Genomic DNA, 24,775 nt, shown 5'->3' with positions numbered 1-24,775 from the left:
TTTTTTGTTTTGTTTTTGGTAGAAATCCAAGATATTCTTATGTTTTCTATAAAATCAAACAAGAAAGAAAAATCCTCCAGAATAGCTTCTCATAATGAAAATAAAAGCTAGAAGAAAAATTGGGGCATATTTGTGTGTCAGGTACTCTATGAATGTGTTAGACTTCTTTAACATCGGTTTTGTCAGATTTCATCAAACGAAATAAGCTAAAAAAAAATGAGGATGAAAGTTGGTAAAGACATATGGTATATGCAATGAACATGAAATAAAAGGATCCATGATCCAAGTAAACACACATCATCTCTAGGTACACTGTTTTGTTTTACATTAGGAAAGACTGGTCACTGAAACATATTACAGCAAATTCATGAACTTTAAAAAATAAAATCACACACTAACAGTTTAGGAATGCTATTAAACAGAAAAATGAAATTATCCATAGTAGAGTTGCATTGTCCATAAAAAAAATGCATTAGCACCAACATGAATGGAAAACAATATTAAAGCTAAAACACATACCAATTTGGCATCCTTAAAAGATGCTTATCAGAAATAGAAGTAGCTCTTGACTTATTTCCAATGTGTCTTTCACATATTTTTTCTCAATCTTCTATCCAATAATACAAATTAAGGGTTGGAAATCTTGAAGAAAACTAGATATCTGCCAACACATATACCAGCAGACATAAGTTTTTAGTTCATTTGGCAATATTTGAGAATTCTCTATATTGATGACAACATGGATGGCTGGAAATATTTTAGTAACTAAAAGTTCAAGATTATCCATGGTGGTTAAGACCTAATAATTCCACTGAACAAAGAAGAGTACTATCATCTCTTTGTTTTTCTCAGGGAAATTAATGTAATAGGAGTCTACAGCTTCCCTTACTCATAGAATAAAAATCAATGTTGTCAAATCAGTTGTAGAGCAAAAAACCCAACATAACCTAGGACAGAAGGGCTATGTTCAAAAAAATTTTTTGTGTGTATAAAATGTTTCTTCTTGATATTGAGGTATTTTGTTTTGAAGCTGCACAAGTTTTCAATAGTGATTCATCTCAATACCTCTTTCTACTGGAGGAGTAGAAAGAAAGATAGAAAGAAATATAGCCACCAGATTTTTTTCAAGACACTGCTGCTTGTTTTCCTGAAGAGACAGTAGTTCTACCTGCTTTGGTTCATTTTTCTAAACCATGTAAGACAAATCGTTTCAGACATTGAACAATACTTTTTCCTAACCATGTCAAACAAGAGATGGTTGGAAAATAAAGGCCCTCTATTGTTTTAAAAATGCCGAACTGGCCTCAAGTGTGGAATGTTACTAGAAATGTTACCAATTATATTGATCTAATAATTTGGACATCTTTCCAATCTCAAAAACTTATTAGAAATAAAAAGAAGGCATTTTGTATAACTGAACATTTGGTTGTAGAATATGAAAGAGATCCCAAGCATCTTAAGATCTTTGTCTTATCTATCTTAACTGTTGTCACCATAAGTCAGTGATGAGCTAATTTTCCCTCTGGTGGTGAAAATTTATGAATGGAGCTAGAAATTTTCCCACAAAATGACATTAAGTCAGGAGAGAAAGTATATTGTCCTATGGGCTGAAAGAGTGACTACTCTTCGTTGATGGGGTTTCCCTTAATGTAACCCTTCCACTCAGAATAAGCATTTCAAAACATATTTCCAACTCTTTACTGTGCAAAGAAATGCTCGGTCTAATACAATTAAGTAAGTTTTGAGCAAGTAGATGAAAAATATTCTATGGCAACTATATTTCACAGCTTTCTGACACACAGATTTGGTCTGTGCATAAGACAAACATTTAGAAATGTAAAAAAAAAAGATAAAGAAATCTAAATATGGACAAAACTTAAATCTAAATAGAATGATAAGAAATAGAAATGAGTTAATACTATCAAATGTGACCAAATCTTGACTTAAATGATGATCGCTCTGTAAGTTACAGTCATCATATGAAAAAAAAAGTCAACAAGAACTCAAGAAATTGCTTGACTTTGATACTTTACAATGACCGAACTGAAAGCAGAGTTTCTTTTATATTCTCTTCAGTTATTCAGAACGAGAGAGAAGTTAGTAAAAAGTCAGCTTGACAACTGCTACCAAGTTATTAGGATTTGAAGAACTTCTTTTAAAAAATTGTACAAAACAAATGTGACAAAAACTGAAACAAATCTTTTCTTAATATTCCTGGGACTAGAAAAGAAAAGCATAAAAAAAGAATGAAAAATATCTTTCTGTTTCTAGAACTTTGTAGAAAATGTTTGAAATGGGTTGGATCTCGGAAGGAAGGAGAGCATCAGCTTCAATAGAGCTTGTAGGGTGCATTCCCCCACCATTTCAGAAGAGGTTATTTCAGCCAACCTATTCTCAGGAGTGGTACTCCTTCTCTTTGGTGGGATGTACGCATCCTTTGTCTGCAGGAACAGGGGCTGACATTCCAAGAATCTCCTACCCAAAAGAAGTGCTCTATGCCTCTGTCAGTTTCCAAAAGCACCCATATTAACACTTGTTGGAATTCAGTTTATTTTTTTTTTAAGTCTGTTGTTCTGGGTGCCCGCGTGTGTAAACCTCTTTCCTACTTGGTCACAGGAGAGATAGCGCAGGATGCCGAACTGGTCCTCTTCCCTTGTCTTCACTGTCAAGGACAGCCCAAGGAAAAAGAGCGGCGGCAACCAGCTCAACCCCTTGATAGTTAACCAAGGTAGCCATGTGAGCCCGTGATCCTGGAAGCTGGAGGTCTGCAATCGGGACTGCAACGCCCTCAAAATACAAGACCATTTGTGTGTGTGCTCTCCTCCACCTTATCTCTTTTTGGCAATAAGCCATGGTGTAACCCCCTTGAGATGACAAAAGAAATAAAAGCTCAGATGTGATCAAAGGACTCATCAAGTGGCATGCTAGCATCTGAACGACAAGCAGGCTTGGCACACGGTCATGCTTTTTTTGTTAGTTTCAGTGCACGGTGTGGGCATGAAGCAATGCTAACAGTGAAGGTGAGTAGGGATGTGATGGTAGGCTCTAAAATCAGTTAGTTAGTATAGTACATTTTCATAGTTTTGAGTCCATATTTGGTCACAATTTCATGTAAACTATTTCATGGCGCTTTTTGTCCATGCAATTAACAAGCCCGAAGTCAGAAAAGAGCAAAAACTATCATTCTGTATCACTGATGTGTCCGTTTAAATACATATCTTCACATAAGATAAAGAGATACTGATTTATATTTTTTTGCAGGCTTCTCACTGGTGTCACATACTGCCCAGTTTCAGATGTAAGTGGAGAAAGGATGGACATGTGTACTACTGCAAACAGGAAGAAGCAGCTCTATGTAAACATATCTCAGACTTGTAAAATTTGCAATTCGATTTTCAGCTATAAATATAAAAAGTGGACCATTATATATACAACTTCATGCTCGGAAGGTTAGATTCATCACTGCAGAAAAACAAACAACAGAAAAGACATACGTAGAATTAGTGGTCTAGAATAAAAATCTCAAATTAACATTTATTTTAAGAAAATTGGTAGAACCCTGAGTACAGTGTTTTTTTTTTTTTTTAATTAATGAGCCAAATGATGTGTGTCCCAAATATTACTTTCCTAAAACTCCAGGGTATTATTAAAATTTCCTGGATTCAACCCACTTTTTTTTTTTTTTTTTGGCCACTGAGAAATTAGTGGCGTTTAGTAATGATTCTGGGAAAGCAGAAAATTAGGATTTTTTCACATATGTGCCATAATTAAAATACATTTCCTATACTTATATGATCTTCTCCAAACATTAAAAGCCACTGGGAAAGAGGCTGAGGATTCTGCCCTCGGTGGCACTGTTTACCTCACCCAACCTGACTGTAGTACTACTATCCTTCCGGTCTTATCTCCTCTTGGCTTTGGCTAGCCCTGCTCTGCTGCAGCCAGTGTGCCAGGTAAACCTGCCTCTTCTCAGGTCTTCAAACCCTACTGGAGACCTAAGGTGATCTAAGGTACCGTAAATCTCTGCTTGCTCATTCTGAAGTGCCATAATTATTAAGGTTTTCCTAGAATTAAAGTTAAGTCTGAGAGAACTGGGGGGCAACAGTCTTTCAGGTACACAATTACAGAGCAAGATCTTGGGGACTATGACTTTTACTCAACAAACAAAACAAAACAAAACAAACCCAATGAGAAAAGTAGAAAGCCCAGTTCATTAATTAAAAATATTTTTCTCGCTCCAAGAAAAATAGATGCTATATGAGGTGGGATTAAGAGGGTAGGTACTTTGTGATCTTTGGAGACAGAGTTTGCCCAATGTTTTTTGCATGTCATGTCAATGCCAGAGAATGTGCTTATGGAAGTATTCTTTTCCGCAAACTCTCACTTAGCTTGAAATTCAAACATATATATTTTTTGAGTACCAATGTTTTGTAAAAAAAATCTATGGAATTTTAAAGATTCTCCTTTTTTTCTTCTTTAGGATTTTAAAACTTAACTAAAAAAAAAATCTCATTTTTTGCTGCAAACCTGTCAGCCCTACCTCACAAAATAAAGTTCAGTGAAACATTAAAAAAAATAAATAAATAAATGAATAAAATATGAATAAATAAAGTAATCGATGAATAAAAATATATGAAGCCTATAGGTATTTTCCTATTATATAGTTTTTAATCTTTGGATGAGGATGGATAATTTAATAGCTTGAAAGTACTTTCTTTTTAAAAAATATTTTATTTATTTATTTGAGAGAGAGAGAGCACAAGAATGGGATGAGGGACAGAGGAGAAACAGACTCCCCACTGAGCAGGGAGATGGACACCGGGCTCGATCCCCAAACCCTGGGATCATGACTTGAGAAAAAGGCAGACACTTAAACTGACTGAGCTACCTAGGCGCCCCTGAAAGTACTTTTTTAAACATGAATTCTGCCATTTATTCACTGTACATATTATACTGTGAACTAGTAAATTATTATTCTTTGAAGTTTAGAAAACAGAGCTATATCTAGAAAGAAAAGTCATTTAAACAAACATCAGTTTGGCATGAAAAAATTAGTATTGAGAGTAGTATGGCAAAGGAGACTTGCTCATTAATCACAGTAATTTACGTTGCCACTGCATTCTAAATTTTCACACATTTATCACTGTGCTCTGGAGGCTAGTACAACAGTGTTCAAAAGGGTAATTCATGTAGAATATGGCTAACTAAAAGTAATCTGCTAGCCTTCCTTAAAAAATATTTAAAAATCACTTAAAAAATAATTTGAGATAGCTAATTTGACTATACAAGAGATTTTAGAACATTTTGTTTTTCTAATTCTTTCTTTCTTCTTTTTCTTTCCCTTTTTTTTTTTTTTTTTTTTTTTTTTGGAGTGAGGAGGTGTTGGGCCAAGCTGATCACGATTTGCATTTGTGTGTGTTGGGGAGTGTGGTAAGCAGGGCTGATGTTTTCTTATTGAGTTCTTTACATAAGAAGATGTTAGAGGGGAGCCTGGGTGGCTGAGTCAGTTAAATGTCTGACTCTTAATTTCAGCTCAGGTCATGATCTCAGGGTCATAATCTCAGGGTTGTTAGATGGAGCCCCATGTCAGGCTCTGATCTGGGCATGGAGCCTGCCTGAGATTCTTTCTCTCCCTCTCCCTCTGTCCCTCCCCCCTCTTCCCCACATGCTCTCACTGTCTCTCTCTCAAAAAAGAAGTTGTTGGATTTAAGAAATCCTTAACCCTATGTAGAACATAGTGTCTATTCCGTGGGAATATGAGTCCTTAAAAGGGCAATTTCTGATTTTCCAATGTTATTCATATTACTACTAGGTTTGGCCATTTCATGAACCAGAAAGATGAGACCTTTCTTGGTGCCATGATTACTATGCCCTCACAAAAAGGAAATGATTTAGAAGCAGCCAATAATTAAGTAAACTCAAGTTCTGAGTTCTGTCAGAAGGCTGGATAAAATAAGCCTTTCAACATTTCCCTCTATGTAAAGTGCACCTAGGACTGTATTAAAAAATCATTACAGTATTAGATTACAGGTCAACGGTTAAAGAGTAAATGGTAATTCCAGCTCAGGATGGTATTCAAGATGCTAAGAACAGGGGTTCTGAGGGTGAAAGGATACTTTCCTCAGGTGAAGAAGAATATGATGATAGGCCCACCTTCCTGAGAACCCCTTGACCCCAGCTGTGACTGAGCTAATCCTCTGACAGGCTGAGAGTGAGTATGGGGAGCTGCTAAATAAATGACACTCCCAACGGAGAGGGTTTCTTTGCTGAGTGGGGGGACTCAGCTAAGTGGGAGAGTGAGTCACACAGGATCTCCTCACCAACGAAGCTGAGGAGATAAGACACACCATGGAGTCAAGTTTCCCTTCATCTCTCTGCAATCCTAGAGTTCTGTGTAGTCATGCTAAGAAGGCATGCCTATCAAAAGTTACTCAATAAGCCAAAAGGTGTTAGAGAAAAAAACTTCAAAACGATCAGAGCAGCACGATGCTTCCCCCTAGCTCATGTTTCCATCCGTGGAATTCCTTTATCCATTAGTAGCATATATGCACAGTTCTTTATATAATTACATCCACACCATTATTGCATAAAGGGTTGGTATTCTTGGACTAGGATGGCGCCAATAGATCTCTTCCCTGCTTCAAGTCCTACCATTGCTTTCCACCGCTTGCTTCTGGTTTTGCTGGGTATTGGGTCTTGCCCCTGGAAGTTACTTAACCTCTCTGAGCTTCAGTTTCTTCATCAGTGTCATTGAGGATAATAACACCCTCCAGGGTTATTGTGAAAACTAAGTAAATGCTATCCCCTGTATGAAAGGGCTCCTCATACAGCCTTTGTACAGAGAAGACTTGCTATGAAGTTCCCTTCCATACTCAGTATGTACACAGTGACCATGGGTAGCCATATGAAGAGGCTAGAATCAATGGATATCATACAAACACCAATTTAAATATAAACAGATTCTTCTAAATAAATGATCACTGAAGGAAAAAAAAATCATGCTTACACTTTCTGCTTTCTCAGCCTTGTGATTAATATTGGCAGGGTTCTACCATGTATTTGCATGTCTGCTTACGTAATTGAGTGAAATAGAAAAAGAACCACAATTAAGAATAGTTTTAAATAGTAGGAGGAGCTTATATAAGCAAACCATTGTCAAGATGCACTGCCCCTTTCCATTCCACAGAAAGGATTAGATAGGGAAGGTTTCCGAGTTACAGTGCTTGTTAAGAACTGTTTCACTCATCAGTTTAGGAGGAAATCAGTAGTAAACATATTAATCAAAATATATTCTGGAGACAGAATCTTTTGCTTTCTAATGCCCGAACAACATTCAGGAATGTCAATTTCAAAAGACCTATTCTGAAAGGAAAAAACCAGGCCAGGGGAAGAGATAGGGGGAGTGCTTCTTTCAGAAATAATTCTGTAAAGCCTACCTTTTGCCAACAGCCAGGCATGGGTAATCCATCTGGCCCCTGTTTTAAAGAGAACAGTAAGAATTCCTCAAACTCCACAGAAGTGAACATACCTCACAATTCACATGCTCAGAAGCTTAAAATACGGATTTCTACCCACTAGGTGCCTGTGGCCATAGGCATTTTTTTCTAGTTATAGAATACCCAACATTAGGTAAAAGGAAGAAAATTCAAATGCTTTTTAGAGTGAGAACACATTTTGAAAATGTGAATAGAGAAAATAATGCCTAATTTTGAAAAAGTAATTTACAAAGCATAGAGGCCTGCTCAGCTCTACCTTTAGCTAAGCGATCTGGACTATTCCTCTTAATTTTACTAAAACCCATTTCATAATTATCTTGATTAAATAAACAAAATCAACTTCTCTTCCTTCACTGTGGTCTATGGTTGAATGCATGATAATGACGAATAATCCATGATGAACCATTTCTATCTGAAGTTTGTAGCTCTTCACATGCCAGTATCTTTTATTTTTCCATACTAAAAGCCAATATAGTAGAACGCATTCTATTAATTGAATTAAAAGACAGGCAGCACATCTATATCTTTATAGTAAGATGTTATCCATAGCATTCATCAATTTTTTAATTAAAAAGTCTTTAGAAGTCGGTTAACCAATTCTGAATCAACAAGGGATTCCTGAACATTGCACCGTTTATTTTCATTTAAAGTGCAAGCACTCTTCAGATACAAATGATAGAAGGCAGGAAGAGCCGTTATATTGAAGCATGCTTGTGTTTTCCCCTGGCAAAACGATTGTAAGGTATTTATTACTAACAACAAGCAAATAAAATAAAAGACTAGGCACCCAAATGGAGATTTTTAAATTGTAATTATTTACCAAATACATTTTTTCCTATAACCATACTCTCTTAACAGGCTTAAGAAATATAACATTATCTTTAAAAAAATCATGCTTAACACTGAAGAATAATATAAGAACATGCAGACCAAGGATAACAATCAATAAATATAAAACAACCCCCCAAATTTTCTTTTATACCTCAGAAAATATGAATATACTTTCTTTCTAAATGTAAAAAAAAAAAAAAAAAAAAACCAAACCCACTTTGAAATAGCTTTATAAGGTATCTGGGAAAAACTTGGTAATGCCAGATTGGTACAAGGAGAGGATCACCCAGTAGAATTTTAGATTTTAGTATAAGGAGGACTTTGAGTTCATGCCAATGGGGATAGGGAGTTGTGTCTACTTTAGGAAAGTGAGTTTCAAAAGGAGAGACCATTACATTGAAAAGGTTATGTGACAAAGAAGAGGGTCGGGCTGCAGACTATTACCACCATCTTTAGAAGCTCAGAGAAGTTTGATTTCCTTCCCTGTGGTCTCTTAACAGCATTCCCTTGAACTGGTTAAGTCTTGACCACAGAAGCTTAACTCTGTCCGTCTGGCCTTATTTACGGCCTGACAGAAATGCAGCGGAAGAGGCAAAATGCCTTTATTTCTCTCAGAGAAAAAGGGGAAAAAAAAAAAAAAGAGCCACATTTAGGGATAGAACCCAAAGTTATGGCCTAGCAGTCCCTTTCCACGGAAGATTTTTATGTCATTTGCATGTCCTCTGTCAGTATTTATCCAACAGGTTAATATTCCCCAGAACGCAGACATGGCAGCCCGGTGAGCTGTAAGGACAATGTCAGGAGGTTAACGGGCAGTCCTGGACGGAGAGGCGTGCCTGCTCTCCTCACTTCGCAGAGATGCCCAGCGAGCGGTTCATGCACATGCATGTAGCGTGTTTATCATGTAAAGCTTGCTCCGCAAGTACCACTTTACACTGAGAGATGAACATGTAATAAACAAAGGAAATGCATGCAGGGTGGTAGGAAAGAGAAATACTGTACCAATTGGCAAGGGGCATCCAGCCCATCCAGGCCAGGCTGGCCTGGCTCCCCTTTTTCCCCCTTAACGCCACGGAATCCCTGTTTGTAAAGATTAACTCACAATGTTACTAACACAAGAAATCACTTACGCACAAATTCTGCTCAAGAAATAACTACGATACCGAACCGCTGGGAGAGGAGCAACTCTGAAGGACAAAGTAACATGGGCTGAAGCTGGTTGAAGAGCCCGACCTAGCCCCGGAGTCGGGCTTCCCTGGGACACTGAATTTCTCTTTGGCCTGGTGTGGAGGAGCACCAACTCCCCTTCAGACGCTGCAGTCACGTCCAACTGCAGGTCTGTATCGGAATGTTAAGAAGCCAAGCACAGCTGGCGGCCAGAGACGGGGCATGGTTTATCCCGGGAAAGCCCGGGATGGATGCGTGTGGTCCCTCCCAAGCGCCTGTGCAACAGCCCGCAGCCAGAGCCCCTGCCGTTCCGGGTCCCTCCAGCGTGCTCTTCTCCCAGTGTATTCCTCCACACGCGCTATCTGGAGACAGAGTTCCAGGAGTCAGACATACCAACGGGCAAGGTGCATCTAATCCAGGAGCACCCTGTTCTCCTTTCTCCCCTTTAGGCCCCTTTTTGCCTTTCTTTCCCTTTTCCCCCTGTGGATATAAGAGTTTCAATAAAAGACAGGTTTTATTTGGGGCGGGGGGAATAATGGCGATTCAAAAAATGGTTTAGCCAATAAACGTCTGGAAGGGCATTTACCACTGTTTTCCGGTTTAGGTAAGGCATGATATTATAAAAGATAACTTAGATTTTCAGAGTGACAGTGGCTTCTGGGCAGTGATAGGTGGGATTTTACTTAAGAGGCTCAACAGGACGAAAAAAGATTTAAAAGGCCGACACATCAAGGGCTGACTTAGACCCAGCCGCCACAGTCTTGGCGAATGAGCTGTTTCCACCTTAGATCTGGTGAGGATGACAGATACCAACTGTATGGGAGGCAGCCAGTGGTCGGTCAAATGCAGAGGAATAGTGAAAACCTTACCCAGTTTTCAATACCTTGTCAGCTTACTTTTTTCTAACCCTGTAACAGATGAAAGCTACGCTGAGCCAGACGAAAAGGACAGAATATTAATAGCTTCTATCTTTTGGAAATGTATCCAATTTTATAACATTTTTGGTAGCTCTCATTAAAAAAATATTCAGTATATTGAAATATGCTTCTGTGTTTTTTTTTAAACATTTTTTTAGGAAACTAAAAGCAAATATTTTCTTTATTAAGTCAGGTAAAGAAATTTTAAAAGTGCGAATACTTCTCAGAAATGTCAGTTGGAGAAATAGACTTATTTATAAATCCAGGGATGTTCTTTAATTCACCCTTACAGATTTCATGCCAGGTGTTCACAATGGTAAATGGATTTCCAGGTTACTCACAATGTAACAAAAGCAAAAAAAAAAAAAAAAAAAAAAAAAAGTTCTGTTCAAGAGAGGAAAAGCAGTTTGGACTCAGTTGAGCTAACACTAAAAATGAGATAGGCAGGATAATTACATAGTGGGAATGTAGCCATGGAAATTAGTATTTAGGAATCACGGTAAAGGTTGTGGAAATCTGCATGGATCATGGGAATGGAGGAATTAAGGAAAGGAGGCAAAAGGAGGAGAAGGAAGGAATGCACCTCAGCTGTTTCTTATTAACATAAATATCTCTGCATATTTATAGACAAGAAGTTGGTGCTGTACAGAATACGAAATACTGTGCAATACATATTTAAATTAGTGTATTCATTCCACACTCAGGAAGGCAGTTACAATAAAAGTGAATAATTTCAGAAGCGAAACAACATGAATATTCAAATACATATACACAAGATATATATGAAATAAGCATCCAAATTAACACATTCATTCTGACTGTGTGAGTGAAAGCTCCTCATTTATCTCCTGTGTGCCAAAAAGATTGCATCAGAAGGCTCAGAATCAAAAACACTTGGGTTTCTTGAATACTGGGGAAAGAGAGAAATTCTGTGTGGTTTATTAATCATGATCAAAGACAAAGACCTGAGAATCCAGGGTGACATGAGAGCAGGTGTGATAGGAAGTAAGTGAGGAGGGGCGGTCGGGACTAAATTGCTCACTCATGCAAGATCCGTCAACATTCTCAGCAAACAACTTCAGTGTCACGACATAAAATTGATTTAAACTTGTTTGGGTGAGCTCTTCTCTCCCAGGAGACAGTGGACTCTTCGTCACATAGGTGAGACAGGTGTGTTGGGTATTGATAATTTAGAATTCAATTCATTATTTGGTAAATCAACTGAAATTAGTCACTCCGTAGAAAAGTGTTGTCATATGAATGTTGACTCAGGTTATAGGAATCATTTTTCAGTAATATGTTAGCAGACCTCAAGCTTTATGGAAAACAGACACTATTATATGAGGAATAATGAATCAGCGTTATTATGAACCAACCTCATTTTCTAATAGTCAGTGATGCCCTATGCAACACAAAAGCATCAGCCCTAGTGCGTATGAGCACATGAGGGCTCTTGTTAATTTTTATCTTCCATGTCAAAGAATGATATACATAAAGTGTTCACATTTGGATCTAATTTTCTTAAATATAAAACTTCTAATCATGGAATCTGAAATATGGAGATATTTTTGTATGAGTGATTAACATTATTCTGAAGATTAAATTTTTAGCTTTGTGTTTCCATCAGTTATAATACTGGTAATTTCATCTTTGTTTGAAAGAGCATTAAAATGAGCATCCCCATAATGGTGACATACTTCTGAGTGAATAAGATTATAGACTCCTACAACCCATTAAAAAAATGTAAAATAAATATCTATAATCTTTAAAGCACCCCCACCTTGGACTAAAAGCTTACATGTACAATTTGTCTCAAATCAAAACATGTGTATTTTACAGTTAGAATTTATAATTTGGAATAAAAAGGATTTTTTTAATGTTTCACATGCTTTGTGAAAGGGGACAGTAACAGCACCAATCTCGGGGTGGTGGGGGCTGGGGGCTACGAGGTTGGAAAGACTTAGCTCATGTAAAGCTTTTGGGGAAACATGTAGTAAGTGTTCAATAAAGGTGATGATGTTGATAATGATGATGATAGTGTTTTTACATAACTGGGGACAGAAGCTCTCTTACCAATGGGAAGCCAGGTAATGTCTAAAGTCTAAGGAACACACAGCAGGGTTAATATCCTTTCTTTGACAATTCTAATTCGGCCTTGCTTTTCAACAGCAATTGCCTTCACGGTTAAAAGGAATTTATAGGTTTTGAAAACTGTGTTGTTAAGTACAGCAGGAGGGCATAAATGAACCTGAGAAACAGAACTGGTGTCAATTTGAAGTGGGAAGGTCCAATTCCAGCCACTTTTACTTGTTTTGCTGTGTCTCATGTAAACAATGAGTCTTCAAGGACCCAAGCAAAGGGGAGAGAAAAGGAAGAAATGATTTTAAAAATTTGTAATCCAAATTTTGCTTTCAGACAAAAAAAAAAAAAAAATTTTTTTCTGGCATTGGCTGCTATATACCTGCGGCCGGTGGTCCCGAGACAGAACCTGAATGCCAGCCTCATAAAATACATGAAAATCTTCATTTAAAAATATCTCCAGCATCGAAAGTGGAAGGTCCTAGTCCCTGATAAACTCACTGGGGTTTATCAGTCACACTGCTTGCCCTCTGTTTTCCGATCAAATAGTTGGGATACAGGACACACCTTCTATGTCTCTGCTGGGAATGCCGTGCCTGAAAATGAGGCTGGCTTTACAGGGTTAGATGAGCTCTGCCAGAAGACCTTTGCAGATTTGCGCTATTTAATTTTACTTTAATGTAATAAACGCTTTTTTATTTCACTTTTGAGAATCCCTGGACATTACATCTTTCAACTAATTGGTGTCAGGTAAGCCTGGCAATATTCTTCTATGCTAGACCGTGCCCTTATTTCCAGCACTGGAACCTGTGAAGACCTGGCTTTTTTAGAACAGGCGTCACTGTGTTTTTGGAGCACAGGATGGAGAACAATTAGATACATGAAAGAATTGCATAGGTTGAACAGCAAAGCACACAGCAAGAGAAAAATCAAACAGGCACATGCTAGAATGGAGAGGTCACCTTTTCTCCCTTTTCTCCCACATCACCCTTCTCGCCTCGTGGACCAGGGAAGCCCTAGACGATAAAAAGCAAACCAAAAAGATCGATTGATGTAACTGTGGTAAAATCACATTGAAAGAAAAAACATAAGATTCCATGCTCCTGAACGCAATATGAAAAAAAATGGCACGACCAAGATTCTCAAAACTTAGTTAAAGTAGCACTTAGGAGTAATAGTTGTGTAACATCTCAGTTATCTATATGAAACACATTTCTTGCTTTTTCTCCTACGATTTATGTAGTGGAAAGTGTATTAGGATCCTACTCTGAATCCGAGCTAGGACACTGACTTATGTGGGCTTGGGCAAATCACTTACCTCATAGCATTTTATGCTTGTCCATAACAGGTGCTCAATAAAAAGTTAACTATTATTACTTTTGCTATTATCATTCTTCACATAATAAGGCTGCCATTGTATTCACACAATACAGTGATCATTTCAAGAGGCCTTTGCTTTTGACATTCTCTATTTTTTATAGAATTATGTTATTATAAAATATATAGACTCTTCATGCTAAAAGGAAAAAATATTGCACAGCAGCTTTGAGAATGAACATACTATACCATTCCCGAAGGGTGGCACGCGAAAGATACTTCAATTTTATGCATATTTTTAAATAAGTGGTTCAACTGCTGGTGTTCAAGGTGTCCCTAATTTGGGAAAGTATTTTGAAGTGCCATTATCAACTGTTGGTTATTAACTTTATACTGATTATGTGTTTTGCTTTCCTGTTTATCTCATGCAGACACTAGTGGTATATTTTCTACTGCGATCTATACACACAGCAATATACGCTGTATGCTTAACTATGTGCCCAGAAAGAAAAAAGTATTCTTGCTGTTATTGATGATGGAGACCATCCGCATCTATTGTAATAGGACGATGTTCATTGTACATGTATTACTTACATCAAGACCAGGCTCTCCATCTTTCCCCTGCCAAAGAACCATAGTAGCTACATTAGTGTTCCTAAGTTTCATGAATAGGTTACTGTTATTGTTTTATTTAAGGCTGCCTGGACATGCAACTACTAGTATTAGAACAACTACTTCAGAAATGGGAAAGAGAGTCTCTATTGATTAGTAATATAAATTTCTTTCACCGAATCAAGTGAAGTGACCGTTAATGCTGGAGTTACGGATCATGAAAATTTTTTTTATTATAGATTAGCTTACACAGCCTGCTATTTTGCTGAGGTTTAATGCTTGGCATCCAACTGACAATCCAGGAATAAGTTGAAAGCATAAGTACCATTTAGTTGATTTTAAAAACATAGTGGCGCTAATAAAATACACAAATCAATGCTCCTTCAACTTGATCAATTAATACTTGGCTCACAAATGAGTAAGGAAATGGAAAACTCTTGTTAAATATAGTTTAATTTGGCTAGATGTGTATCTTGTCTATAAATATTGAGAGTCTGTCACAATTTTTTTTAATTAACATATAATGTATTATTAGCTCCAGGGGTACAGGTCTATGAATCACCAGGTTTACACACTTCACAGCACTCACCACAGCACATGAGAGTGTGTCACAATTCAAAAACAGTTTTGAAGTAAGCTTTGTCAATAAATGATCCCCAGACGCAAAGGAGTCAGACTATTGTGCAAGGATTGATAATTTCACCCCCAGGGTGCAGATTATTGGGGCCATGGTCTTATTATGTCACACAAGGGATCCATCCAAAGTTACTGGGAAGTTGCTTTAATTTCGACAATCAGATTTTGAAATCTATTTCAAAATCAGCCTCTCTCTCAGCCAGCACTAATCCTCACTTAAGTTTATTACTTTGGTTCACGAAAACTGTCAGGTATAAAGCATGTGGTAGGTACATAGGGATTAAAAAACCTTAATACACTATGTTTCTATTATAGTCTTACCCTACCCTATTGAATGACTTATAATTACCCCAAAGATAATGTTCTGAAGCATGCCTGCACTCTCAATTTGAAGACTGTATAACCGAGACTTTCCGGAGACAGGCCACTACCAACATTCTATGTTCTAAAGCTGTCATGTCACTGCAGCAAGTTAGAAAAGTCAGAAACCTCAAAGTCATTGCAAACATCAATGTGAGAAATCACTTCTATTAGCAAGATTAGTTTTAGTAAGTTGTGAGAACAGATAAAGTCTGAAGAAAGCCGTCTGGAATAAAACTTCCATGCCCACACAGGGAGGGTGTTTTCTGACAGTGGGGATCCTGCTTTCAGGTTAATTCTGTTTATCTTGTGGACAATCTTGCTTTCAGGTTAGTTCTGTTTATCTTGTGGACAATCTCTGATCTTCTCAAGCTCACGAAGTATGTGTGTGTATGTGAGTGGGAAAATAGATGTCACTATGACCCGTGAAGGACATGATGTTGTGGATGGTCAGTGGATGGGTCTTTGCTCCTCTAACGGGATTAGTCTGCCCCACCAGGGAAGGGTTAACTGTGCTCGTGTCACGTCATCTACACATGCTGAACAGAACTCACAGGCAGACCATAGGGTCCTCTGGGTCCGGGTTCTCCCATAGCTCCTTTTTCACCCTAAAATAAAAGCCATAAAGTTCAAATCATATAAAATGCCTATATTCACACACTTTCCCTAATGTCCTGTGTATAAAAGCCTCCTTATGAGGTACCATTCTATTAAGATTCTGACGACACAGGCTCTTCTGGGGTCTCAGTCCGCTATGTGGTAAAGGAACCCATATTTGCATATTTTACCAAATTACCTCTGAAAGAAGGGCAGTAAGTAAGAATGCAGCAGCCAAGTTGCACCAAGGACTTGCATATTCTAGGGTGCTGTACTTGGGTTTCTTTAACATTCGTGGGAAACATTTGTCGCTCATTATTTTAAGTTATTACATTTTTAAAACAGAAGAATAAAATGTCTTTTTTTCCCCTCTCAAATATTTTCCTCGGCTGCCCTGGCCCTTTACCGAGATGTATTTTGCTTTAGAGCCTCCCACACCAGGAGACACAGGCGAGTTTTATTCTCCATTGAGCTCACTAGAATAGGCACACTGGGAGCCAGGACCTCTGGCTTGGCTCCCTCCCCCATCCATATGGATCACGCGAGTGTCCGGTGCATCAGGAAATATTTGTTGAATTAATCAAGTCAAAAAAGTACAATCTGGTACATGCTTTGTTTCCTTTCTGAAAGAGAGTTTAAAAACTTGTATGCCTTCTTCTAAATGCCCGAGAAGGTAGGTATATATTATTTTCATTCCTTGCTCTCCACGTGCCTATTTAAATACTCTTGCCCCCGCTCTAACAATATATGTGATAATGATGATCTTGAAGGCTTATAAAGAATAATATAGACTAGAGGTCATCCTAGGAATATGAAATAATTATAATAAAGAGATGTTCTGCATTTCAAGTTGCATTTTCTTCTGCTGTCATCTCCAAAATTAAAGAGTGTGTCAGGATTTAGGATGCTAACTTCAGGAGTAATGGAGATATTTATATGAGTGGCCGAAAAGAAAACATTACCTTCTTTTATCACACCCTTAAAGTTTATAAGGTTAGCAAATCTTTTTCCTGGCTAAAATGCGAACTTCTGCTGGTAGCTGTGTGTGGAGATCCAAGTATTATGCTGTGTGTCTCTGTGTGAGATTCCTATGTGAGCAAATTTCAAGTCACTATTTACATTCTTCTTTCTTTCTTTTTTTTTTTTTAATATTTATTTATTTATTTATTTGAAAGACAGAGATCACAAGTAGGCAGAGAGGCAGGCAGAGAGAGAGAGTGGAGGAAGCAGGCTGTCTGCCAAGCAGAGAACCCGATGCGGGGCTCAATCCCAGGACCCTGGGATCATGACCTGAGCCGAAGGCAGAGGCTTTAACCCACTGAGCCACCCAGGTGCCCCCACATTCTTCTTTCTAAACTTAGGGGTTGGTGGAAGTAATCAGCATTGTCACCTAGAGGTACATATCATGTGGAGAGAGTACTGAAAAGAAATACGATAAAAGCTCATTGAACTTCTACTCACCATTACTTTATGTTTAATATTAAAAGATCAGCAATCCTATTCAGTAAGGTGGCCAGGTTTTGAAATGAAACAGATTTAAATTTGAATTCCAATTTGATACTTACTGACTCTGTGGTCTTAGGTAACTTTCTTAACCTTTCTGCACCTGAGTTTCACTGGCTGTTAAATAAGAATAATAATACATATTCTACAAGAATTTTTCTGAAGATTAAATGTGATTGTAAAATATGAAATGGTATGCCACCAAATAATATGTCCCATAAATAGTAGCTATTGTCATTAATATACAATTAGAGGTCTTGTTTTTAAAGAAAAGGGTTTGGCAACCCATTCAAGTTAGATTTCTTTCAGTTGTATTTGGCAGTGTGATTTATGATGTTTTAAAGATTTTATTTGTTTACTTATTTTAAAGAGAGAGAGAGAGAGTGAACAGAGGGAGGGGAAGAGGGAAAGAATCTCAAGCAGGTTCCAAGCTGAGCACAGAGCCCAGCGTGGGGCTCAATCTCACAACGCTGAAACCGAGTCAGACGCTCATCCCGCTGAGCGACCCAGGTGCCCCTATTTATGATTTTTTAAATGGTGATGGTGTATATGTGTTCATGTGCAAGCGAGTGGGTGGTATGGAGAGGCTGGGGGTTAAAAGGAAAGTTCACATCACCTGGAGTAGGTCTACTTGGAAAAATTTCCACAGATTTTTTTGGATATACCTATTCCCTTCTCCTTCCTCTGACTGAGTACTCTCAGTTTATTGTGTTTTTAAAATGCATATACCATGGCTTGTTTGAATTAAACTGTCAGTAAAACATTTGTCTGCTGGATCTCCTCTTACAGAAATGCTCACCCCAAAAAATTGCTTTAAGGTAATGACAATTCCATTGCACTTGCCAGTGAATGCTTCAGAAGTGGACACATGCTCTGATTCTGGCCAGTGAGGTGCTGGGGGAAATCTTAGGGGAAGCGATGGGGAAGGTTTGCTCGCTGCTAAGGAAGAGACACGGGAGGAAATGATGTCTCTTGGTTCTCTGCGGATGCCTCACTGGAGGGAAGGTATGTAGGGACTGTGACCAGCTTGCTTGTGATCAGAAGACCAAGCTAGCTTGTGGAAAGGGAACAGAAGCCAAGCCAAGAGTCTCTCCTTTCAATATGTTGTTACATAAAACAACAAATTTTTCTACTGCTTAAGCCATTTTGAGTTGCGATTCTGTCACTTAGAGTCAAATGTATCTTAATCGTCCTAGCTTGAAAACTTTTGATTTGAATATGAAATATGAAGTGAAATAGGGATTTACAATTCCTCTCCTAGATTAAATAATTGTTAAAAACTTTGAACCTCTCAAATTTAACACCCTTCACAGAGCTCCTAAGCATTACAAGGCCCGATGAAGAAATCAGCTCAAGGCAGGGAGACCAACAGGGCTCACGCTGTCACTCATGTATTTGACATTTCTGAATGACACTGTCTGTGGAAGGCCTGGTTTCTTTTAGGCCCATCTCATTTCTTTCAGGGTCTTTAATTTGCACGTCTACACTGAGGAATTCTTCCAGAATGGATTCCTGATTCCTCCCTCTTAAAACTGCAAACTTTTCCAGGAGAGTCTAGATAGCACCTCAGTCAATTAACGTCAAGAATTGCACTCGTGTAGCACTTTGGGTGAGGGGCACTTGGAGAGTCCTGACACATGATCCGGTTGAGATAGTTAACGTGCTGAGTAAATACAACTGTAACACTTTAAACTGCACACCATTTGACTTGAACTATGTCTTCAAAAATTCTTAGCGATTTCATTTGCTCTGCTGGTTAATTCTGCCCCAGCGCCGAGACCTGATACTCTTGTGACACTGGGGAGCTATCGGAAGTAGCAGCTGATTTACCAAACGGTAAACCCTCTTGAGCCCCCAGGGCATCCTGCCAAAAGACTACTTGAGATTTGCTGCTCCATTTTTAGTACGTGGGCTGGATCTCTTGATACAGTGCTTGAATGCATCAGCAGCATGAGGCTCTCCGCTTACAAATATTTTTAATTAAGATGGTCTTCATAAGTCAGTTTGATTTTAGAGATAAGACAATTGCAGATTCCGGTGATTATTCTGTGAGGACTCACCTCTTTCTAGAAGCATTCTTGGATAAAGCCAGACTTCCTCATCGTTGTACGTACAGTCTGTACTACTTGGATTCACTTTGGTTATCTGGCTATTTCTTGCTGATTATTTTTTTTTCCTGCTGCATTTAGATTGTAAACTACGCTAGGTCAGAGAAAAGAGCTGCTTCCTTTACAGTACTGAGTAAATCCATATAGTGTATTAGTAAGAGGTTATGGGATGACGAATCAATTTTAACGGCAGTACTCAACTCACGGCATCAAATTAGCAAAACAGACTACACAAATGGGAGGAGAGTGCTTCCATTTCACACTAGGAGTACACTGTGTTTTCTAGATCATAAAATGTAACAAATATTTACTGAATGAATGAATTCATTTTATAGAACACTGAATTAGGGAATTGGGATGGAGGCCAAAGAAATCACTCTGTGGCCCTCTATTTTTTTGAGCAAATTACCCCAGACTGAAGAAACTCTATCTAGTTTTAAAAGACCGCAGCCTGCACAATGAATCATCCCAACATTTCGAAGCCCTTATTCTTAGGATACTTTCTTTACAGCCTCTCCTGGATGGTGGGGAAATTGATGACACAATTCTGCTCAGACACAGAAAAAAAAACTTCCAAGTTTCCCAAAGCGGAGAAAAGAAAAAGTGGGAGAAAAACAGAGAAAGAGGGGAGAAAAGTTCCAGACAGATGACCAGCTGCTGAGGCTCAATGTATTTTTTGGTGTAGGTATTCATCTTCTGTTCTAAAGGTTTTTTTTTTTTTTTTTTCCTTTTCTCCCAAGGGTATGGAAACAGGGCCTAGCAATAGGGAGGTTAGTGAAAGGTTTTTGTTCTATAGTGCACTGAAATTATTTCCTTATGGCTAAAGAAAGGCAGCCTATTCTTTTGCTTAAAAAAAAAATAAATAAATAAATAAATAAATAAATAAAAGAGCACGTGTAACTGTGGAGAAGAATACTTAGGTTTGGTAATTTCCTTTAAAAAAAAAAAGGTTGTAACTTACTCTGAATGAATACAGTAGCTTTATATAAAAGATCATCGACAAAATATGAAGTCCTGGAGATTTTAGCCCCATGGACTTCAACTTTCTGGATTAAGGCCAAATGAAAATACCTTCCTTATGGGTTAAAAAGGAATGGTCTGAGCTATTTATTTGAGCTATGTAGATGTATGCATGATTTTTGAGTAAGGCAGCCACATTCTATTTTAATACCCTGTTGTTCTCTCAGTGTGAGAACTCTGATTAGGACTTAAGATGTTTTCATTTAATATTTTATTTTCATTTAATATTTTCATTTAATATTTTATTAAATGATTAATATTTTATTAAATAATATTTATTAAATATTTTCATTTAATATTTTAGACAGTCCTTTATTTCTTCTGGGAAATGAACAGTTCAGTTTAACTAACACAGAAAAGCCACACTGGGTTTTCTTTAGGTCACCGTTCAATAACCTCAGAAGCAACTTACTCTTTCTCCTTTGGGACCTGCGGGGCCATGGGGTCCCATAGGGCCATCTGTACCCTAAAAAAAGAAAGATAAAAATAATATGAGACATATCCCAAGGGCCCTAAGGAAAGCAGTTATAACTCATCCTGGACTTTTCCTGGGTGAATGATGCTTTAGAACGCCAGTAAGATGATTCGTCTCCTTTCAAAGAGCTTTATGTCTGATTCAGGCCAGCGATTTTCAAGAAACGCGTGCAAAAACGATGAGTTACATAACTGCGTATTTCAACGAAGGGCACACACGAGAAGCTGGAAATCATATTTAATTATATACTTCCTCCCTGACTTCACGGAACATCTTCAGGAGAGAAATGGGTTGTTTCCCCTCCTACCACTTCTCCAAGTCCATCCTCCACCTGCTGTCACCCCCAAGCTCCTGGGCCACGAAGCCTTGTTCTCAGCTGGTTAAGAGGCTCGAACAGTTACACAAGGGGAAAAAATTATGAAATAAATGAGAACAGTGTTGAACTGTTCAAACCAAACTTTCTTTGGCTCTGCGGGGAGCAGCGGGGGGGCTTAGAGGAAAGGAGTTACTCTCCCAGGGTCTGCGGCTGCTTACAAGGCACAAAGCCGGCGGCCGGCTGATTTAATGGCGTAATTGCCCTCTGGCCTCCTGGTTCAGGATTAGGATTTCTGTCTCAGATTGAATGGATACAGGAACACTATGTCCAGTGAAAACAATGACTGCCTGAAGCACGTTTTTAGAATTGAAGAGCTTGGAATTTCCTTTTAATTCTTAGACATGTAGCAAGGACTTCAAGTAATTTGCTCATTTTCAGGAAGACTGCACCTCTTTGCAAAGAATTTGTTGCAGTATTTGCAAATGTAGGAACTAGTCCAGCACAGGTTTATAAAATAGTATTCTTATTTGTGTTCTACTGTTCTTTTTTCTTCTGTCGGGCCTTTGCGATATTAAATCATTTAGGGCTTCGACTCATTCTGATGTTGGGGAATTCCCATCATCTTATCTAATCTTTTCCTTACTGCCTGAACTCGAAGTTCCATCTTCAGAAGACTTCTAAATACTGATTATCTGTGGCTGAAATTTAAGAGACAGAGCAGTTAAGAACCAAAGAAAAGAGACAAAATGACAGAAAACAGGTTATTTTGATGAACCGAGATTTGAAAGTTAGTGTCAAGGAAGAAGTTACCTTTTTAATATGGACAGAAACATAAAAGGAAGAACAAGTTCAACTGAATTCACATTATTTTGATCTCTTCAGAGGAGCCTGCCTACGGAATTATAGGAAATGTCCATTAGTTCTGGAAAAATTTGTCTGGGATTCTAAGACCGTGAGGCTAATCAGACTGGTCATTCTTGCCACCTAGCAAGTTCTCCAGCCTGGAACTCAGGCTTCCGAAGGCTGTCCTGCAGTTTAAAAGCTGTGAGTGGATCAGAGCTGCAGACTCTGCTCTGCCCACCTTTCCCTTTTGTACCACATCTTTGTACACTTTCTCCTTTCACTCCAGTCTATGTCCCCCTCATCACGTGACGGGAGTACCTGGGGCAAAAGAGTCTGTCCTGAAGCACAAATTCATAGCCACACAACAGGTTGGAGCAAGATGAGGTACTGACTCACCCGGGATCCTGGCTTTCCGTCTAAGCCAGATGCTCCCTGTGTATTTGGTTGGTAGCAGGTTTGGTGGGTATAACACGAAGGACAAGAACAGAGATTAGTATGAGGTACTGATGAACAAATGTAACGCTTCAAACAACATCATACACAGTCATGGGGTTCTGGGATGACTGTCACATTGCTACAAATTGTTAGTTAAAAAAAAAAAAAAAAAAAAAAACACGTGACGATAAACACCCCGCAGATGATGGCATTTTCATGACATTTCCATTCAAAAAATTCTTATTTAGAAATAATGAGGTTTATAAAGAGGGCTTTAAAGTAGTTTCTGGTAACATTCACAGACCGCTAATTTCCATTTGATACACATTTTCTAAGGACTGTACTGTCGATAATGAACTTCTTAAATTTCGAGAAAATATAATGGCCAATATTCTAAAAAAAGGGCTCATTATAATAATCAATCAGAGTTAGCGTTTCTGAAAGGAATAAAAAGGTTCCAGTTTTTCTTGTTAAAACAGAACTTATGAAAAACAAATGCAGAACTTCACCATGCCAAAATGACTGGATTTTACATGAACAATTCTCATTGTTTTCTGCGTTTTCTTACTTTGTTCACATTAATTACCACTAGAGGGACTTCTAGGAACAGGAAAAAGCTGGAAAAAATTTCATGAGTCCAAACAAAAAATAACCGTCCTAAACAAAATTGTTCCTCAATTCAGTTCAAAAAATCATTGCATCAAAGTCTGGAGGTGAGATGCTTTAAAAATATGTTATTCTCAGGCAATGCATACTTTTTTTTTTTTAAACCCTAAACTCCAAGCTATGCATAGTATATGATTAAAATATGACATTTTCAATGCTTGTTTCAAGAATAAGCACAATTACTTCTATGAATATGTCTTTTGTATCTCAAAACTCAAATACTGATTTATAGTCCTTTAAAAATATTGATTAAATAAAGGAGTATTTAAGAAAGATGATACACTAGTCCTATAAATTCTCTTGGCAAGGTTGAAGAACTAGGTTCCCACTTTATGCTTCAGATACAGTTAATGATAAAAAATGGAAGAAAAAATCTATTCCAGCTGCAAACTCTACCAAAAATGCTATACTATATATACTTGGATATTTTTAGTTTTTTGTTTTACAATTTCTTCTATATAGTTCTATTGTGAGTCAGACTATATTGCAAAATGCATCTTAAGTTGGCAATGATTAAAAATTTTTTAAAAACCTGTGTTGTTGTTTAATGCTAACATATGTAGAGCTTTTGGCTAATTACTGCATAGAAATTATCACTAGCTCTAAATTTGAAATTAAGGCAAACTTTAAAGAAATAAGATAGAGGGTTTAATAAAACAAATTCAAACTTTCTTTTGTCCTTTGATACTTTGTTCAGAGTCACCATTATTGTAACATTTGAAAACAAATAGGGAGATGGTAAAATTTTGTACTGATAGTATAACATCATATTTGCCTGGAATAAGAGAATTAATATATTATTATATCATATATACATTTATATATAATTAATATATTATAGAAGTTTTGTGCCTCTAGTCCATGGTCTAATTGGTGTGATTGAACCTATACTCTAATACATCTTGTATCATTCATTCATAAACAAGCACATTTTGAATATCTACTATGTGCCAGATCTGTGTAAGGCACTGGCTATCTAGAACACTTCAGAACTTCAAGTACCAAAATGTTTTAATCTTTTAAAATATGTGAATAAGTTATTTTCTACCAATTTTATGTCTTACTTTAATAAAATAATCTATAATATTCTTTACTGACTTTTATCTGCATTCACTGAATAGTCAGCATGTTAATACCCTGAAACTAAAACCTTATATTTTACTATCATTTTTAAAAATCTCTTTTTAGTTGTGAGAAGAAGACTGGCATAAAATACATGGAAGATGAAAATTCCCTTTTCACTAAAAATAAAAATCTCAAAAAAAATCTCAAAAAAATTGTCTCGAAGCTACTGCAAAATACTTCTTCCATCCTGTCCACTGTTGCCAAAAGAACCATATAAGAGGGCATTTTCAAAACAAACAACACAAAACATTTAGACTATGATATGATTGATT

At 37.6% G+C, this 24,775-nt stretch overlaps 1 protein-coding gene and 1 long non-coding RNA gene across 7 annotated transcripts in view; one reads left to right on the top strand and one right to left on the bottom strand.

Moving 5' to 3' along the window:
* Positions 1–2,908, top strand: part of LOC116869152 — a 30,506-nt gene extending 27,598 nt beyond the window's left edge. Inside the window, exon 2 of the long non-coding RNA XR_004382974.1 lies at positions 2,617–2,908. This is a non-coding gene — a long non-coding RNA (uncharacterized LOC116869152). The remainder of the gene's footprint in view (positions 1–2,616) is intronic.
* Positions 2,879–24,775, bottom strand: part of COL25A1 (collagen type XXV alpha 1 chain) — a 451,863-nt gene continuing 429,966 nt past the window's right edge. For 2 of the 6 annotated variants that reach the window (XM_032860080.1, XM_032860099.1), the window contains 8 exons: positions 22,674–22,709; positions 21,056–21,109; positions 15,970–16,023; positions 14,402–14,428; positions 13,453–13,506; positions 9,330–9,407; positions 7,437–7,475; positions 2,879–3,462 (listed from right to left, as the gene is read on the bottom strand). In XM_032860080.1, the coding sequence (XP_032715971.1) occupies positions 3,460–3,462; positions 7,437–7,475; positions 9,330–9,407; positions 13,453–13,506; positions 14,402–14,428; positions 15,970–16,023; positions 21,056–21,109; positions 22,674–22,709 (345 nt within the window). In that variant the 3' untranslated portion in view covers positions 2,879–3,459. Of the gene's footprint in view, positions 3,463–7,436; positions 7,476–9,329; positions 9,408–9,887; positions 9,975–13,452; positions 13,507–14,401; positions 14,429–15,969; positions 16,024–21,055; positions 21,110–22,673; positions 22,710–24,775 lie in introns of all 6 variants that reach the window. The other 4 variants (XM_032860071.1, XM_032860089.1, XM_032860107.1 and 1 more) reach the window with 4 other exon arrangements.

This window comes from Lontra canadensis, unplaced genomic scaffold, assembly GCF_010015895.1.
Source record: "Lontra canadensis isolate GAN:19392208 unplaced genomic scaffold, GSC_riverotter_1.0 scaffold1, whole genome shotgun sequence".
In the NCBI taxonomy this organism is placed as follows: domain Eukaryota; kingdom Metazoa; phylum Chordata; class Mammalia; order Carnivora; family Mustelidae; genus Lontra; species Lontra canadensis.
This window is presented reverse-complemented; position numbering and strand designations above follow the sequence as displayed.